Source organism: Gracilinanus agilis, chromosome 6 (genome assembly GCF_016433145.1).
Source record: "Gracilinanus agilis isolate LMUSP501 chromosome 6, AgileGrace, whole genome shotgun sequence".
Classification (NCBI taxonomy): Eukaryota; Metazoa; Chordata; class Mammalia; order Didelphimorphia; family Didelphidae; genus Gracilinanus; species Gracilinanus agilis.
Window position 1 is genome coordinate 231,657,473 of NC_058135.1, and position 19,415 is coordinate 231,676,887.

The window sequence follows — 19,415 nt, forward strand, 5'->3', positions numbered from 1 at the left end:
GTTGATCCGTGGTTGCAGGCCCAGCTCTCTTGCCTTTCTGAATATTGTATTCCACGCCTTGCGGTCTTTTAGTGTTGAGGCTGCCAGATCCTGTGTGATCCTGATTGTTGCTCCTTGATATTTGAATTGTTTCTTTCTGGCTTCTTGTAAGATTTTTTCTTTTGCTTGGAAACTCTTGAATTTTGCAATGATGTTTCTTGGTGTTTTCCTTTCTTGATCGAATGCCGCAGGTGTTCTATGAATCCTTTCAATGTCTATATTGCCCTCTTGTTGTAGGACTTCAGGGCAATTTTGCTGAATTATTTCTGTTAGTATAGAGTCCAGGTTTTTATTGATTTCTGGTTTTTCTGGAAGACCAATTATTCTCAAATTGTCTCTTCTAGACCGGTTTTCTTGGTCTGTCACTCTCTCATTGAGATATTTCATGTTTCCTTCTATTTTTTCAGTCTTTTGGCTTTGTTTTATTTGTTCTTGTTGTCTTGAGAGATCATTAGTTTCTACTTGCTCAATTCTAGCCTTTAGGGATTGATTTTCGGCCATAATCTTCTGGTAATCGGCCATAATCTTTTGATTTTCGGCCATAATCTTCTTGTTTTCCGCCATAATCTTCTGGTATTCCTTTTCAATCTGGTCATTTCTTGTGTTCAATTTGCTTATCAGTTCATTTGGTTTCTGAGCCTCGCTTTCCAGTTGCAAGATTCTACCTTTTAAGCTGTTATTTTCTTGCCAGATCTCTTCCATTTTCCTCAAAATCTCAGATTTGAACTCTTCCATAGGTTGTGAGGAGTTTTCCTTATTTGGGGAGGGTCTGGATGGTTGTTTGTTCTCCTCCTCTGTTTGCTCGGTTGTCTGGATTTTCTCTGTGTAGAAGCTGTCGAGTGTTAAAGACTTCTTTTTTTTGTTATTATTCTTTCTCTTCTGAATTTCCTGTAACTGATTAGCCATCATTAGCCCAGCAGCTTCTCAGGTTTATCCTCGCTCTCAGTGTCTGAGATCTATTGGCTCCTGAGGACTGAGATCTAGTTTTTTCCAAGGTCAAGCCCCCTGGTGGATTCCCTTGCTTGAACCTCTGCAGGAGGTTTCTTTACAAGTCTCAGGGCGCTACTTCCACAGTCGTATACCCGTCTGCACTGGTTCCCCACTTAGGCTTTAGTTCCTGGTTGTGTTTGCCTCCACCCACACCTCTGCTCAGCCGGCACTCCGCGCGCCCAGCGTCCACTCTCTGCTCCCGCGCGCTCAGCTTTCGCGTGCGTTCTTGACTTAATGGGGTCCTAAGTCTTGCTGCTCTCAGGAACAGGTCCCGGAGCTGCCGATGACTCGATGGGTGCCCCAAACTTGCTCCACTTCTTTTTAGCTGGGTTCAGAGCTATAGGTGAGTGTGGAGGGGGTGGGGGTGGGGCGGTTGCTCAGCTTGCGCTTGAGTGAGAGCCCTTTTTAGCTTGGAAATGTCTCGATTCCACGTACCTTCCACGCTGTGTCCTGCTGTGGGGTTCCTCCGTTCGTCTGGACCCGTTTTTATGTCCCCTTGAGGAGTTTTGTGTGCTTCGGTCAGGAGAGGTTTAGAGCTGCTTCCTACTCTGCCGCCATCTTAACCCGGAAGCCTCAGTCTTATGGTTTTTAATTTTCATCATATACATTTTTCTCCTCAGTTAACTAGGGATCGGATTCCAGAAGCATTCATCATTTCTTATAGGGTGATAATATTCCTTTATATGATTAAACCATAATTTGTTTAGCCATTTCTTTGGGGCTCCTTAAAAAGAGCCGTGATGTTGTTGTACATATGGTTCTACTTTCTTTCTTGGAGCTCTATGGAGGGCCTACCTCTGCTAGACTTAGTAAGTAGACCTATAGTTGGATCAAAGAGTAGACGGGTTAGTAACTTTTGGGGCAAGTTCCAAATTGCTTTCCAGAATGGCTGGACCGGTCCACAGCTCCATCAATGAGTGTCATTTCCCAGAGCCCTTCCAACAAGTCCTTTACCGTTTTTGTCACCTTTGTCAATCTAATGATACAAAGCAAGTTTAGTAATGTGTTGGACTTGGGAATCACAAGGATTTTAGTTTTCATCTGGCTGGCCTTCATGACATTGGACAAATGACTGAACCCCTTGTGTCTGTTTCCTCAGTTGCAAAATGAGGGGATACTTGATGACTTTGAAGATTCTTTTCAATTTTAAACCTATGATCCTGTGGTTTTGAGTATAAATGCTTTTCTGGTCACTGATTCTAGGAAGGCTTGTAACTTTTCCTCAAATGCAGTGTGCCTAGAAATACATCAGATATCTCAGATGTGGTCTGACCGGGCCAAAGAACTTGCATAAAACAGCATTAAATTCAGGTGTCTTAGGTGAATCATAAATAACATCAGTCAGAGGGGAATCAGTGTGTGGCTGAACCCTGCACTGACCTCTTCCTATTCATGAGGAATTGGCCCCCTCACGCTTAGTGGCTGGAAAATGGCATTCAGTGAAGGTGAGATGCGAGGCTGTTTTTATTTACTGTCCGTTAAGCGATCTTTTCCTCACAAGTTCTCCACATGGGCTACTTATACTTCGGACAATGTATTTACCTCTTGTTATGATCCACTATGACTAACCGTGTGGGAACGAAGTTTTGTGCAGGTAGGATGATTTTTGTATGATTTTTATCAGATCCATTTAAGCCCCATTTTAGGGTTTGTAATCTGTTGGCAAATATGTCCTGCAAGTTCCCTCTACTTCTTGGGGTGGAATTTTAGCCTTTGGTTTAGTTCTATTAAAGTTAATGGTATCGTTTCCCTTATTATGCTGTAAGCTCAAGCATAGGGACTGTCTAATTTATCTTCCCCAAGGGCAGGAACTTGCTTATTAATAAATGTATGCAGATGGGCTTCCAGAGGACTCTCTCTTGGCAGAGGAGTGATGAAAAGGAAAAAAAAAAGCAAATTACCCGGTGAAGGAATTCATGTTAACATCTATTGCATTTGTCTCGAGGGTCTCCATGGCCCCCGTCCCAACAGATGCCTCTGTTCCTGTCTTTCCCCATTCACATCCCAGCTCTGCTGCACCAGTCTGGTCTGACTGACCATCCCTCCAGGAGCCCCTTCACCCTTCACGATCTCATATAAGCCCCAGTTTGAAATTCCAGCCTCTTTACAGCCTGGACCCCTTATTCCTCTGCATACTTTCAAGTCTTTGGACACAAGGGACAGTTTGCTGTCCTTTACACGTAATATTCCATCTCCTGATTCCAGGCCTTTGAGACTCAGGGCGAGCACTACCTTTCAGAAAAGGCCTTTTCTCCTCTTTTTAAAGCTTCTCATGCCTTCTCTGAGGTTGCTCTGAACTCTGGCTGCTATTAGAATGAAGTTTTTTATGGAAGCACGAGATCCTTTATATTTTTTTTTTTAAACCCTTGTACTTCAGTGTATTTTCTCATAGGTGGAAGAGTGGTAAGGGTGGGCAATGGGGGTCAAGTGACTTGCCCAGGGTCACACAGCTGGAAGTGGCTGAGGCCGGGTTTGAACCCAGGACCTCCTGTCTCTAGGCCTGGCTCTCACTCCACTGAGCTACCCAGCTGCTCCGATCCTTTATATTTTGACTTTGTCTTTGTCTCTGCAATGAACAGTACATTGCCTGGTCCTAAGAAGCTTTTTAATAAACTCGACTGATTCAGGATGGTGAATGTGAAGTATACTGTGATGCGACTTCTACATATGTAATCGGGGTGACTGGCATTGAGCAAAAATGGGTTAGAAAATACATCCTGTCCATGCCTGACCCACATGTTCTACCCCCACCCCCATTTTAATGAAAAGTTAAGTAGGAGAGTGTGTAGGTTTGCAAAGGAGGGCATGAGACCGACAGGGAAAGAATTCTGGAATGTTGGGAAAGGGGGTTGAGTGGAAAAACTCAGAAACAGTTAGTCTGTCTCTGGGGTTTGCAGATTGCAAACATCTAGGAGGCTTTTGGCTGTCAGCCTTCCTTGTGGGTCACCCGTGCCTGTCTTCCTGTCTTCCTGTCAGGAACCTTGAATGGAAGCGAGCCTGACTCAGAATCTTGTCATCAGCAGCTGTCAGTGAGTCTGTTCGTTCTAGGGATCTTCCCTGGGCTTGCCCAGCTTACACAGACCAGGGCCTTAATACCACCAAGGTGGGGTTTAGTGCTACTCAGGAAGAGCAAGGACTGGGGATTTCCTAGTAAGTGAGGAGAGGGTTAGTCTAGACAACAACTCTGTGAAGACTCTCCTTGAGGAGACAAATCTTTGGGGTTTTAATTAGAGATTTAGCTTTAGGGTTTATCCCATTCCCTTTAACCTTTCCTCTAGTTAAACAATTTTCCCCGTTTACTGAGTGGTCTGTGTGTGCTCTGGTCAGTTACTGTTGGCTTGTCAATCCACAGTTAACAGCTTGATACTGGTCCTAGAGAACCCATCTTATCCCATCTCCCACACCCACCTCCCCTCTGACACCCCCAACCTGGCATCATCATATTCTCTACTTGTATCCCCATGAATAACAGCACGTTCTTGAAGCAGATAACTAGATCTGCTTCTGGAATAATGACCTACCCACTGCCCACATCGGGAAGCCCTTGGTGATTGCCTTGAGCAGGTAGCGGACCCTCTGCTGCAGGGGGGCCGATGGCCTCATTCCAGAGGACCACACTTGGCCTCCCACGTTGTGCACATTGAAACTGACTGAAACCCAGAGACACCATTTGTTGGAACTCACATACATCAAAGAAAAATGGAATCCATATTGTCTCTGGAGTTTTGATCACCTTTCCCTACTTATTCCCCTGTTCAAGTACTAAATATAGTTTTCCCTTGCACCCGGATTATGAAATGCAAAGTGACATTTGCTTCAAATTCAGCGTATGAGCAACCCAACCCACTGCAAGACCAGACAGGAACCAACAGACATAATGAAAAAACACAGAATGTGTCAGTTAAACGGTATGTATAAAACGGGTTTACTTTTTTTGTATAATTTTTAATACAAGACAGCTAAGTCTTAGATAAACAGTGAGTTGATCCTATTAGGAACAAAATATGGCACAGATTCCAGATACAATATCATATCTAACTTCTTTTTGCATTCACACGCTTTCCACTCTATGCAATGATTATCGATTCGCCAAAAATAGTTTTAACAGTCAGGTAGAGACTGGAAAAAAACAGACTTGAGAAACTTTATTTCTCTTAAAGAGGTGAAAATAAGTAAATGATTCTTATAGTTCTCTTCACTTGTAAGATCTTTAAACTCTTAAAAAAGCAGTTTGTTTCCCAAAGCACATGCCATCTTAAAAAAATCTCAGCAGTGCACATGTGCACTCAAACAAAAACATGCAGCTCCATTGTCTCTTGAAAAGATTTTGCATAAAAAATTCAAGACTTTCTGCAAAACTGTTCCCCTTGTGTCATTCCAGGACCCCAAACCACAAATAAGCGCTCAGTGCAATTCTATTGCTTCTCATTTCCGTAGGAAACACAGAGCAGAAGATGCCTCTGACCACAATTGTCTCCTGACGGTTAGAGCGACAGCTTCTCTCTGCTTTATTTAAAATACTCCTTTTTCAACCTGTTTCAGTAAAGTACAAACAGAATCCAGTAAAACGTGAGGATCCAGTGAAGGAAAAAAACAAAAACAAAAAAACAACAACATTAAATTTCTACCCTGTGCCATATACTTAAAAAAAAGGTTAGACAAAAAAAAATTTTTTTTTCAGATTTTTATCAATTCACCCTTTTAAAAGTTACTTTTTATTTCTGAAAGCAGCTCTTAATGCAAATCAAAAGCAGTTCCTGAGTAACTGCAGTAAACAGTGTCTTTTTAAAATATATATATTTTTTGCAATTCAGCTTGTTTTGGTTCTGCCTTAATTTACCTCCCAGTTTTCAAGTTTAACCACAGCTCCTTTCACTCCAGAATGTGCAAGTTCAATAGCGTCAGCTCCCAAGTCCAGTGGCTGCAGATGTCCCTGCAGCCTCTTCTGGGTGATGTGTGAGCTGCTCGGGGTGTGTTCCCTCAACTGCTGCAGAAAGCATCCCAGGGACCAAAGCCTCCGATGCCCCGGGCTCCTTCACGTCTTCTTCAGCAAGCGCCTGGACTGCCATGTGTGGAGCTTATTGTAGGCTGTCTGCAACATCTCTTCTATGTGACTTACCAACTGTAAAACAGCCAAAAGACTTTGACAACACCCCGGAAGGCTGCAGTACCTCTGCTGACATACCATGACCTAAACTCATTACCACCATTTACTGGTGACCCAGTGTGCAGCGAAGGGCTCTGAGCATAAGAGTCAAGCTGGATACAAGCATCAAAAGTCATTATACATTAGAGACAGCCAAAGAAGACGACGGGCTGGATGCAGCAAAGTGAGTACACAAGTCACCACGTGGGGAATCCTAGAATTAATGAAAGTATCCAGGATCCCAGGTCAAGATCTTGGAGTTCACAGTTGCTCTAGGCATACTGAGACTGCTCTTGCCTCTGGGCTGACTCTTGGTGGAAACATCCCCGATTTACTTGACCCCAGGCCAGAGGCCTGGTTTAATTACCTCCGGGAGGTCACAGGGCCCTGTGGTGGCCCTAAGAGTTAGCCACACACTGTGTGTGCAAATGTGTTTGTGTGGGGGAGATGTTAATTTTCCAGCATGTCAGGGATTGGCTCCACACCAAACATGTGCAGAGGGATAGGTCTGACAGAGAACTCACTTAACTGTTTGGCTTATGATGCCCAATCATTTAGTGATAGGACTTATTTTAATCAAATCTGGAAGTCACTGGGGATTCCCCTATTTAAACTGCTGCTCTTATAAGAAAAGTAAAGAAGTGGTTCTCTTATATCAGAAACTTTTCTGATCAAGAAGTGGCATGTTTATAGATGCTCAAAAAGATAAAGGATAATATCCATCAGATTAAAATGAATGAGTATGATTTTGAATGAAATTTTGGTATTTGCATAAGAAATCCCTTGTCTCACTTGTGGGGAATTGTTTATAAAGTCTTACCTTGCTCAGTGTCTTAGATCACTTATTTGTCTATTTAGGCAATACTTTTAAAGAAAATTTCACCACCTATACTCCTCAACCCATTATGTTTAGACATATAATGGCAAATAATCTTGGCTGATTAAAAAAAAAAAACCAGAATGTCTGCTCGCTAATACAAAATAAAATATAATCTAAGTATTTTACTACACATAGAAAATGTTAAATCAGCTGTTTTCTTACATTTGTGCTTAAATACTGTCTCCGAATTTTTTCTTGGAATGGGCAGAGCTTAGTAGCTTGGAATCGTTCCAAATTATTCTTCATCCTTACTACCTGAAAAATATGAGCAAATGCACAGTAAGATGTAGTGTTGCACAGGGACTGTAGAAGTGGCTTTTAACCATAATGACCTGGTCTAAACTTGCCTCTGATACATACTACATACTATATTTCCACTTACTAAAATCATCCTTTTATGACAACTTTTATTTATATTTTCTCTTTAAGGGTATGTGTTGTTTCCCTCAATAGAATTTAAGTTCCTTACAAGCAGGGATTGTTTGGCACAGAGTAGGCACCTCATGGTAAAATGGTCACTGAATAAATGAAGAGTTTGGTTTCTCCCCAAGTAACAGAACTCAAAGAAATAATATAATTAATTTACCATGGGCAAATAATTTGGTTCTGTCTACAGCTAAATGCTCCTGTAGGACTTTATTCTTAGCTCTGTAATTCTTGCTCATGGTCTATGCCAGTGACGGTGAACCTTTTAGAGACCAAGTGCCCAAACTGCAACCCTCATGCCCATGTGAGGTCTGTCTTATGGCAGACGGGAGAGAGGAAGTGCCTCCATTGGGCTGCTGGGCAGAGGGGCAATTGATGGGGCAAATGTCCTCAGGTGCACATGGAGAGGGGAAGGGAGCAGCCCCCTCTGGCACTTGTGCTATATATAGGTTTGCCAACACAGATCTATGCTATCCAGATCATTTATACTATGGCCTATTCTATAGCTGGCTCCAGTCATACTTCAACATATCTCACCTTGGCCTTCTTTTTTACCATCTTCCTCGTGTACTCTTCCAGCTCTGAACTGTACTCAAATCAATAAGACTACTCAAAAGGCACATGCAAATCAATTTGCCTATGACTACACTTACTGTCCCTGCTGTGACTTCCCAGACAAAAACATCCTCTTCCATTCTTCTAAATTCTTTGAGGTCAGGACCTCTCTGGTTTTTGCATTTGTTCTCTCAGGATATCACAGATGCTTAATAAAATCCTTCGTAATTCATTCCAAGCTGCTTCCCTGACACTCCTACTTTTGTGGGGCTACAGGGCTAAAAGTGCCACATCTACCCCTAAACAGGGTCTTCAGTTTCTTGAAGAATTCTAGAGATCCAGCAATATGCTCTTCATATTGTGGGTAATGACTGTCCAGCTCAACAAGTCTCAAGAGACTTTAAGGCACAACTTGGACACTGGCTCTAAGAAAGCTACCAATTCCTCTTTCAAAAGAAGTAACTCTCTATTGCTAAATGTTAAGTAGCTTTCTTCTTTCAAATTTTCTATCATCCAATCTCTTGATATAGATTAAGCCTCTATTTGGTATCATCATACTCCTTTCCTTGGATTTCTTTCTTTCTTTCAAAACCCTTACCTTCCATCTTGGAGTCAACATTGAGTATTAGTTCCAAGGCAAAAGGAGCAGTAAGGGCTAGGCAACAGAGGTTAAGTGACTTGTCCAGAGTCACACAGCTAGGAAGTATCTGAGGCCAGATAAGACCTCCCATCTCTAGGTCTGGCTCTCTATCCACTGAGCCACCCAGCTGCCCCATTTCCTTGGATTTCTTGAAATACTTTCCTCATTTTTTTCAAGGAACATTTCATTTTCCTGACAAGTTGAAGAGAAGAATTCCTCTAGCCCTTCCACCATTACATCTTGGAAAGACACCAACCTATACTTTGTGCATAATGACACAAACACAATTAGAGGGCATTCTGTGCTGGTCACTTCAAAACTTTTGCTGCTCTCCATTAATTCCAACAGTGAGATGCAGTCTTTTCTTTTCCATTTGGTACCTCCTAGTTAACTGCTGGTATAGATCATACATCACACTCAGCTCTGCTGTTTTGGACAACTGCTTTTCCCTTTTCCCATCCTCTATGCACATAGTTCCCAAGAGCTGACAGATACTCCCAAAACACAGATCTAAAGGCACTTTACATTTAAGAATGTACCAATGGCTCCTTTTGTTCTTAGGTCACAACAAACCCATTTTGCATTAAAACTCATCACAATCTGGTTCCAGCTTATGATTTTCCCAGGTTTTATGGCATATAATGCTTCTTTGAAGGCTTAAGCTACAAACTAGAGTAGTTGTTTGTTGGATTTGATATCCTACCTCCTGATGCCTAGAGCACTTCCATTTTGTAGAATCACTAGCACTGACCAAGGGTTTGTTCAGATGCTCCCTCCTGAGGCCTCCTAACCACTCTAGACACTAATGCCTTTCTACACTTTTGCATTTATAGAATAGAGCTCAAGGGCAGAGATGGCATCAATTTTGTCTCTGTATCCCCAGTGCCTTTCACAATGCCACCTTTTAGTAGGCACTGAATAGATGGTTATGGAACGAAGGAGTCCCCTTTTCTGGCTAGCTATAATCAGATTCCTGCCCAGTATGTGGGCCAATAGAAACACAAAGCACCTGTCTTATGAGCCAAGGTTTCACAAAGGACTATGCTAACCTGCAAGGCTCCCTTCCTAAGTGCTGGATCCTCTCTTCCTCTTGTTTTCTCGTACTTTCCCTCCTCTTTTCTACTCTTCTAAGAAAGCTCCACAGGTCAGGGAGTCAGGAATCCTTTGTGTTTTATAGTCACCCAGCAACTAAGAGTGTTGAACAAATTAACAAATGCTTAATAAATCGGATTAAAACAACAAGAGCTTTTGGGGGAACTGTACCCTGGTGTCTCTCCCTTTGGAGATTCATTTTCTCTTCCCCAAAGCATGATGAGGGTAACATATTTGATGAATTGTGTCTTTAGTATCAAGTTACTCACCTTAATGTTCTAAGTGGCTAAAGTTTATGAGTGTATTTCTGACCCCTGATCACTATGTCCTGAGCCATGTCACCTTGACAATCAAGGCTGATGGGAATTCCTCTGTTCTTACCTTTTCTTCTAGGAATGGTGTGTTAACTGGAAAACAGGACCAGAAATGCCTCAGCAACTCCCCCACAGCCACATACAAGTGTTTGAGTTCTGACTGAATGTCATTTGGCACCATCTCTGCAAGAAAAGGAAAACCTTTTTGAAATCCAAGCCCCCCTGTATGCTCCATATATAGAATCCTTGAGACTGACCACTTTGGACCCATAGTCTAATAACATGTACAATCACTCCCCTGAGATCATAACAGATCTTCAGAGATTAAAATTCTCGCTGGCAAACCAGACAACAATTTTGTCCACTTACTTATGAATAAATAAATGTACACACTCCATGTTAACTTGATTTATTTCCTTTCATTTTAATAAGCTTAAATTTGGGCCAGTTAAAATAAAAAATCAGTGTTAAACAGGTTATATTATGTATGATAGTTTATGAAAACAAAGCTCTCATATGAATGAACAATATATTTACTTTTAAAAAGTAAATGTTATCTGTCCCCCCACCCCCTTTCATCTATGATGAACCTGTGACACACATACGGTTTATGGCTTGCTGTGGTCCTCCCTGCATAAGTGCTCCTCCAGGGGATAGGGCCGTGATGGTACTACTTGCAGCACCACTTGAAAGAACCTGGAGAACATGAAACAAAAACTTCTCCTTTAGAACTTTTAGTTACTTTATACTTAGCAAAATGTAAGAATGAAGGTTAAAATTTTAATTCAGAAGAACAGGAAAGATCAGCCAAGATCTATTTACAACCATCTCAAGGATAAAAAGGATTTTCATATTCTAATCTTTCAAAGAGGAACCAGGCTTCTCGTTCCACTTACTGTTCAAGGATGGGCATCAATTCCTTAGCCTAAGACAAAATAGAGAATTCCTGAAATACAAGAGTGGTCATTGAGGACTTAAAGTGCCATAGAACACTGCTATTTAAATGGGATCTTTCTTACGGATTGAGTGAAATTATTTCCCCCAATTATTTCACATATTTTTTTCTGGCAAAGTAGAATGATCAATAGTGAATGAAAGAGACTAGGCTAGCAAACAGGTTGTAATAATTTATTCTCTTGATGATAATGAAAAAGTGCACTGATTCAAATAGAAATTCAATCATTTATTTATTTAAAATTTCAAAGCATGACAAATGAAGATAATTAAAATTAAAATCTGGCCTCAGAAAAGTCCTAGTTGTGTGACCTTGGGTAAGTCACTTAATCCCAATTACTTAGCCCTTATTGTTCTTCCACCTTGGAACCAATACTAAGTAAAAGAAAGAAAATATATTCTCCACTGTGTCAGTATCAACATTCAGAGACATAACTGTGCTGGGAAATTTCCAGTCTAATTTTTTCATTAAGATTGTATAGATGCATTTTTGTATATATATATATTTTTATGTATGCATGTCAGAATATAAACAGCCTCACTACTGCTTCTTTCTTCACTTAACATCAATTATTAACCAATTACCACATCTGTAGGAAAAAAAATGGTTTGAAATAGGTGACCTCTAATGTCCCTTCCTGTTCATACTCTAGGATCCTATGATCCTTTTTAAAACAAGGGCAATAAATAGGAAGTATGAATTTAGCAGAGATAATGGCAATATTTTGAGCTCCATCAAAATATATCTATCCCAAGATGGATAGTTTTGTAAGTTAAAAAAAAAAAGAAAAGTGAGGATTTACTCTCTAAAGTTACTTACCTGAGTTAGTTTGGGTGTGTAAGTTTCCATCTCTTGCTTAATACTCTGAAAAGAATTGATAATATCCTGACTTGTTGCATATTGGAGGGACTGAATTGGTGTTGGACCATGATAATACCTGAAGATTGAAGAAGGAGGAAAAAGTTAATATAAGTCAATCTGAAATGTTTTGCCTTTCAAGCATCTCAGAAGTTACCATATGGTTTTTTTGATGTTGCAGAAATGAGACATTTCGGTAAATCTATTCTCCAAAATATATTCACAAAGGCAACAAATTTATGGAGAATTTATTCACTGAACCTTCAGATCACAAGATGTAAACTGTGGGTTCTGAACTGTAATCATTTCAATTAAGATTTGTGAAATCTTGCAAGGGAGATTTTGGTAAAAACAGAACATTTGAATAATAGTCACTGGCCAAAAATATGGAAGATATTCTAGAAAGAATTCAGGGTAGAATTACTCTGCACAAACTGATTTATAAAATAAATTTTCACACTCACACGTATTTTAACTTGAAATTGAACTCACCTATCTGACTTCTTTAGGCTTAGTGCAATAGTTTTTATGCTATTATTTTTCCCCAAGTCTTCATATTCAATGGATTCCTGTAACTTCACCTGAAATTATTTATAAATATATAATGGCATTATTTGCTAAGAGAAACCTGAAATAACTTAAGTAAATATGAGAAAACAAATCTCAGATATCCTTTCTCTACATTTATCTTTAAATATACCAATAAGAAGTACTACCTGAAGTATAAGATTCATGAGAACACATTTTGTAGCATTAAATGTATTTCAGAAAAAAAACCCCAAGAGGTATTTTAGAAAGCAGTGTTTCCTTGTTCCTGCCTGTTCAGTTATCACATGCTTCTCTTGCTCAAGGAAAAGGATCACAATGACTCCTTAACATTTTTAGGACCAAATGTGAATGACTTGGGATAACATAAAGACCCTCCATTAAGGGGTCTTATCTTGACAAGGTACTTATTATTTGTAGACTCCATGAATTTTCTTAAATTCATTTTTGCCTGGGTGTTATGAAAGAAATTATAATTATACCCAATAGTTGCCAAACATGAAGGATGTTTTTTGTCTTTATTTTTCTTTCAGGATTTCTGATCCTGTATAGATAATAACCCTTACTGGTTTATAATTTCTTCATCAATAAAAAGAAGCTGTGAGACTAGTCTCTTTCAGCTTCAAATTCTATGAGTGGCAAGGAAGGAGGGAGAGTCTGCTGAATGAAAGGGGTAATAAAGGAAGACAGAATGTGCCACTAAGTAACAGTCCCACCTCTTACCCTTTTGACTGGTGGCTGAAAGAAGTCTGAATCCCGAGAGTTCCCATCTGTGCTGTTCTCATTATGATCATGTTGTGCTTCTCTTTAAAGGGGAAAGAAAGGATATTTTTTAAAAAAGCACAGGGTGAGAGAAAACATGGAATTAGCATAAAAGATTCAACTACTACTCTACTGCATGCATTAATACTTAACTGTTTCCTGAGACCTGCTGCCAGGACCATGGCACTATGATGGTTAAATCTCTTGATGATTGCGGCATTGCTATTCTCCTTTATGGATTTCGAAGAGTTGGAAGTAGATGGCACAGGGGAAACTCCATAGCCCTGTGAAGAACAATATGAAGTTGTAAAATAGAAAATACCTAAAATAGTTTTCCTCCAAACTCTTAAATAAGACTGCTTCTAATCAAATATCATAGCTAATTTAAAAGACCATTGTTGAATAACTGACCTTTAAAAATTCTCCAAATAAATTACTAAATTCTCAGGTATAAAATTGTTAAGCATATTGCCTACTAAGACTTGCAGTTAAGATGGTATAAAAGACATTAAGTAAGTGAAATTGTGGGACCAGAAAAAGAGGTGGGATGGAAATATAAGGAAGGAGACTGAGGGATTAAGATCAAGTGCTACACTATTATACATAAAATATTTAAAAATAAAGCAGAACCCAAACCCAAAACTAAAGCCCTCTCCCCAAACCTAAACACAGCCCTGGAAGAAAAACCACTTGCACAGTTTCTTAAGTTTCTTTGAGGATCAGAGCTCTTTTGATATCTAAAAAAATTATACACCATCCTTCCTCCAATGATAATAGCTATAGTATTATGATGTATTAACTGCTAAAATTATTGAATACTGACTAAAATGCAGAATGACAAAGAAAAGAGATCATGTGGCATAGTGCATAGAAAGCTAACCCCAGAGTCAGAAAAACCTAGACTCATTCCTATAAAGGGACACCAGACAAGTCACCATCTCTGAGTGACCTAGGTCTAAGATTAAGAGCTGAAGAGCAACATCTATTCCTATTGAAAACACTAGAAAGTATAGGAATAGAAGGACCTTTCCTAAAAATAATAAACAGTATATATATAAAACCATCAACAAGCATCATATGCAATAGGGATAAATTAGAAGCCTTCCCAATAAGATCAGGTGTAAAAAAAAAAAAGGATGCCCATTATCACCTCTATTATTTAATATTGTACTGGAAACATTAGCAGTAGCAATTAGAGAAGAAAAAGAAATTGAAGGCATTAAAATAGGCAATGAGGAGACTAAGCTGTCACTCTTTGCAGATGATATGATGGTCTACTTAAAAAATCCTAGAGAATCAACTAAAAAGCTAGTAGAAATAATCAATAACTTTAGCAAAGTTGCAGGATACAAAATAAATGCACATAAATCATCAGCATTTCTATATATTTCTAACACATCACAGCAGCAAGAGATAGAAAGAGAAACACCATTTAAAATCACCCTAGACAATATAAAATACTTAGGAATCTATCTGCCAAAACAAACACAGGAATTATATGAATACAACTACAAAACATTTTCCACACAATTAAAACTAGATCTAAACAATTGGAAAAACATTGATTACTCATGGGTAGGACGAGCTAACATAATAAAAATGACCATCCTACCCAAATCAATTTACCTATTTAGTGCTATACCTATCAAACTACCAAAAAACTTTACTAAATTAGAAAAAACTATAACAAAGTTCATTTGGAAGAACAAAAGATCAAGAATACCAAGGGAAATAATTAAAAAATCGTGAAGGAAGGGGGCCTAGCAGTACCAGATATTAAACTATACTATAAAGCAGCAGTCATCAAAACAATATGGTCCTGGCTAAGAGTCGGAAGGGAGGATCAGTGGAATAGACTTGGGGTAAGTGATATCAGCAAGACAGTGTATGATAAACCCAAAGAGCCCAACTTTTGGGATAAAAATCAACTATTTGACAAAAACTGCTGGGAAAATTGGAAAACAATATGGGAGAGATTTGGTTTAGATCAACATCTCACAACCTATACCAAGACAAATTCAGAATGGGTGAATGACTTGAATATATAGAAGGAAACTATAAGAAAATTAGGTGAACACAGAATAGTATACTTGTCAGATTTATGGGAAAGGGAAAATTTAAAAACCAAGCAAAAGTAAGAAAAAAAAAATCACAAAATGTAAAATAAATAATTTTGATTACATTAAATTAAAAAGTTTTTGTACAAACAAAAACAATGCAAACAAAATCAGAACAGAAACAACTGGGAAAAAAATCTTTATAACAAAAACCTCTGACATTATTCCTAATTTGCCGAATACAATGAAACTTTGAAAGAGTTGCCTTAGAAACAGACTGACAAGATGAGCATTTCCTTTCTGTTGGCCCCCTCTTTAAAAAGTCTGCCCATCACTGGACTAGGCTAAACTATTATCAGCAAAACAAGGTCCCAAGATAATCCAAAGAGACTCATGCTAAAAAATGCTATCTAAAGCCAAAGAAGGAACTGTAGGAAACTGCTGCAGATCAAAACATGTCATCATTCACTTTATTTCTTTCATGATTTTTTTAAATTGTATGTGTGATATTTATCTTCTGTCAAAGCATGGGAATACGGAAATAAGTATTACATGAAAAGTACTAGTATAACCTAAAACAGATATTTACCAATAGGGGTGGGAGAGTCTGTGTGTAGAGGGAGGGAGAGAATCTGAATCAAAAAACTATAAAAAATTGTTTCTACATGTTATTTTAAAAAGTGGTAATTAAAAAAAAATACTGGTTTGTTGCTGAAACAAACACAGCTGAAAGAAATGCTAAGCTTCAGTTAGCAGTTAGTAGAAATTAAGGATTTAATTCCCATCCAAGCCCAGGCCCCAAAATATCTATCTGTGGACCCTGAGGCTAAGAATTTCTGCTTTGAGCTGCTTAAAAACTATAAATTTGAGATCCTTTTCTTCCCTAATAAAAACTCTTACACTTCTCCTTACCTCATCTAATGATTTATCCTCCAGTGCTGTCAAATCTAGTAGTGGGTTTTTCACTCCTAGAGATACCATTGTTTTTAAACCTAGAAAATGAAACAAACTCAACTTTGAGTCAATTCACACTATTTTAGGAAGAAATAGCCCTTAATGAAAACCAGAATGCTGACAGTGATAACAAAGATCACTCACCCTTTTCATCCATTTTGGCACACTCTGCAAAGAGATCTTTTGACCCTGTGTTAAGTCGATCCCTATGAAAATAATGGGACTGAAAAAATCTTGTCCAGAACTCTTTTTCTGTCATGTTATGTGGAACATTTTCTGCATATTTCATTTTTACTGTGGGGAAACACAGAACAGATAATGATGTATAATTAAAAAAGCTATAGAGAATCTAGACACCAGTTAAAAGCAAAACAAATCAAACAAATTTCCATTATTTAAAACTCTTAAAGGGAACTCAAACAAGGCCACGAATAATTAGTCTGAAGAATAATAGATTTAAGTTGGGTAGTATGTTTCTTAAAATTTATGAAAGATCCTAAGGTGGAAGAGGGACTATATTCATTTGATGTGGTTCCAAAGGGAAGAATTAGAACTCATGGATTACATACATAAAGAGGTAGACTATGTCTATAAATAATAATCTAATATATAGTTTAATAATTGTTGAAAAATTGAATGGAATGATTTAGGAGGTGAGTTCCCCATCAGTGTAGGCATTTAAGTAAGGAATACAGATATGTACAAGGGAATTGTGCAAAAGGTAATTTAATTCAACAAGCAGTATATGCCGTACTAAATGATGATAAAACTTAAGAACAAAAGCACAATAGTTTTTGTCATTGGGGGAGTAAAGGGGTGGGGGGCAGGGAAAAGGAACAACCTAGATACAATTAAATATAAATGAATATAATGTAATTAATAATCTTTTTTAGGAAGGAAGGAAAATCACTAACAACTAGAAGAATTAGGAGGAGCTCTTAAAGGAAGCTAGAAGTTTTAGCAGGCCAAGGCACAGAAGGAGAGCATTCCAGGTTTGGGAGACAGTGTAAACATAAATGGGAGACAGAACATCTTATGTGGCAAACAGTGAAAAGACTAATTTAGCTGTAGTAGAGGTTGTGTGAGAGATAGTAATGGTCAATCAGTCTGAAAAGGCAAGTTGTCAAGGGTATGACGTGGTTAGGCCTGTGCCAGAGGTGAGGAAGGAAATACAAGTCACAGATTTTGAGGAGGCAGAACTGACTGGACTTGGCAACTGACAGATGCCTGGCCATTGCTGGCAGGCAAAGAAGGTAAAGGATGCTTTTTGGAGGATAGGACCTTGGAGACTTGAGAATGGTAGTGATCTAGACATAAATAGGAATTGAGGGGGTGGGTCTGGAGAAATATGAGCTATTTGGACATGAGTTTCAATGAGACACTAAGTGGCTAAGTCTAGGAGGCAGATTAGATGATGTCCTGGCATGCAGGACATCAAGGCTGGGTATATATATATTCAGGTTTCATTTGATTAAATAGGAGAGATGAGATTTAAGAATGAAAATTAACAGAGAAAGAAGATCTGGGATAGAACCTTGGCATAGTCCCAAAGAGATGGCAGGACTACAAAGGAGTCCGAGTATGGATAGTCAGGTAGGTAGGTGGTACCTGAAAGTTTGCAAGTTTCACCTAACTTTGAGACCATGAATGAGATTAATTACATTGAATCTAGCCATAAGTAGTGGATGACAAAATCACTGAATATATCATTCTAGATTAAACAAAATTTTGATTATGCGATTCACTCTATGAATCCAAAAATAAAAATGATTAGTCTTTCAGAGAAACCTAATCTGATCAAATTAAGTTTAGCTATAAGATAAAATTCTGAAAAGGATGACAAGAAAGGCTCTTTAATCAATAAAGTAACAGCAAGAATTGGAAGCCATCTTTCAAGATGTATTGCATCACAAACACGTGTGCGTGCATTTAATATTGGAAATAGTAACTTCTTACCTGCTGGGTAGGTCCTAAATATGGACTCAATGATATCAGAGGTTAAATTATACCTTAGGCCATTACAGCCATCTGTCTGAGGGCGGACATCAGCCTATGAGAAAGAACAGAAACAGAAGCCAATCAGAATGAGACAAGAAGAATGATCCTTGAGGGCTAACCATAGATTGGATACAGGGAACAAAACTTCTCATTGGCCTTTTCAACCATTTGGGGTGTTGTCTATTTCCTCCCCGAGCTTTTTCTTTTTTTTTTTTTTACTAAGCCAGGCTCCAAAGGTCTGGTTTTCTATACCCAATAGCCAACCTCTAAAACATTTTACTTCTAATGTAGCAAAAAGAGTAAGTGCACGAATGGCAAAGGGCTGGATAATTGGTAGATGTTTATAAGAAAGGTGGTGGTATGTTCCTCAGATAAAAGAAATCCTAGTTACTATTCCTTTTATAAATATCTAATTAATGTTAATGGATACATTTTAATAATAAAACATGTTCTCTCTCTGCTAAATTATCAACTTCTCAAGGGCAGAAATTTTATCTTATTTTTGAATCCAGTTCTGTATCTGTGCGATTTGTAGACAATAAGTCCTCAAATTGTTGAGTTTAAGTAAGATCTCAGTAACTGCTCTCATGATAGACTAATTAGGCCTAACAAAGTACCTTGCACATAGAAAGTATTCAATAATGTGTAAAATGAATGTTATTTTGGTTCAAAGAGGACAGCATAATATTTCCAATTCAGCAATGGCAACTGTTTATTTTTTTCTGCTGGGCATTAATCTTTTCCTAAGAATCTTATCTGCTTTCAAAATGAAATAGTCATTATTTAACTTTGTTTAAAAACAAAACAAAAAAACCACAACTTTTTGGGGGGCTAGGCCTATGATTTCTCTCATTCAGAGAATTCCTAGGGGAATAATTTCCTTCTAGCAATGGGGACCAGCCACCTACAGTCTAAAACAGTTGCCGGGGGTCCTGAGAGAACAAGTGACTTTGTGAGACTCTTAAAACCTATGCGTGGGGGCAGCTGGGTAGCTCAGTGGATTGAGAGCCAGGCCTAGAGACCAGAGGTTCTAGGTTCAAATCTGACCTCAGACACTTTCAGCTGTGTGTCTCTGGGCAAGTCACTTGACCTCCACTGTCTAGCCCTTAACCACTCTTCTGCCTTCTGGAATCAATACACAGATTTGATTCCAAGATGGAAGGTAAGGGTTTAAAAAAAAAAACAATAAAAAACCAACTCTGT

General features: G+C 38.7%; 1 protein-coding gene across 1 annotated transcript in view; it reads right to left on the bottom strand.

The window, feature by feature from the left end:
- Positions 1-4,935: 4,935 nt before the first annotated feature.
- GTF2H1 (general transcription factor IIH subunit 1) overlaps positions 4,936-19,415 on the bottom strand; it is a 37,372-nt gene continuing 22,892 nt past the window's right edge. The window contains exons 5-15 of the mRNA XM_044682439.1: positions 18,171-18,264; positions 16,359-16,508; positions 16,173-16,252; positions 13,357-13,487; positions 13,165-13,246; positions 12,388-12,476; positions 11,857-11,974; positions 10,688-10,778; positions 10,150-10,265; positions 7,218-7,310; positions 4,936-6,151 (exon numbers count right to left, since the gene is read on the bottom strand). Of these exons, the coding sequence (XP_044538374.1) occupies positions 6,065-6,151; positions 7,218-7,310; positions 10,150-10,265; positions 10,688-10,778; positions 11,857-11,974; positions 12,388-12,476; positions 13,165-13,246; positions 13,357-13,487; positions 16,173-16,252; positions 16,359-16,508; positions 18,171-18,264 (1,131 nt within the window). The 3' untranslated portion in view covers positions 4,936-6,064. The remainder of the gene's footprint in view (positions 6,152-7,217; positions 7,311-10,149; positions 10,266-10,687; positions 10,779-11,856; positions 11,975-12,387; positions 12,477-13,164; positions 13,247-13,356; positions 13,488-16,172; positions 16,253-16,358; positions 16,509-18,170; positions 18,265-19,415) is intronic.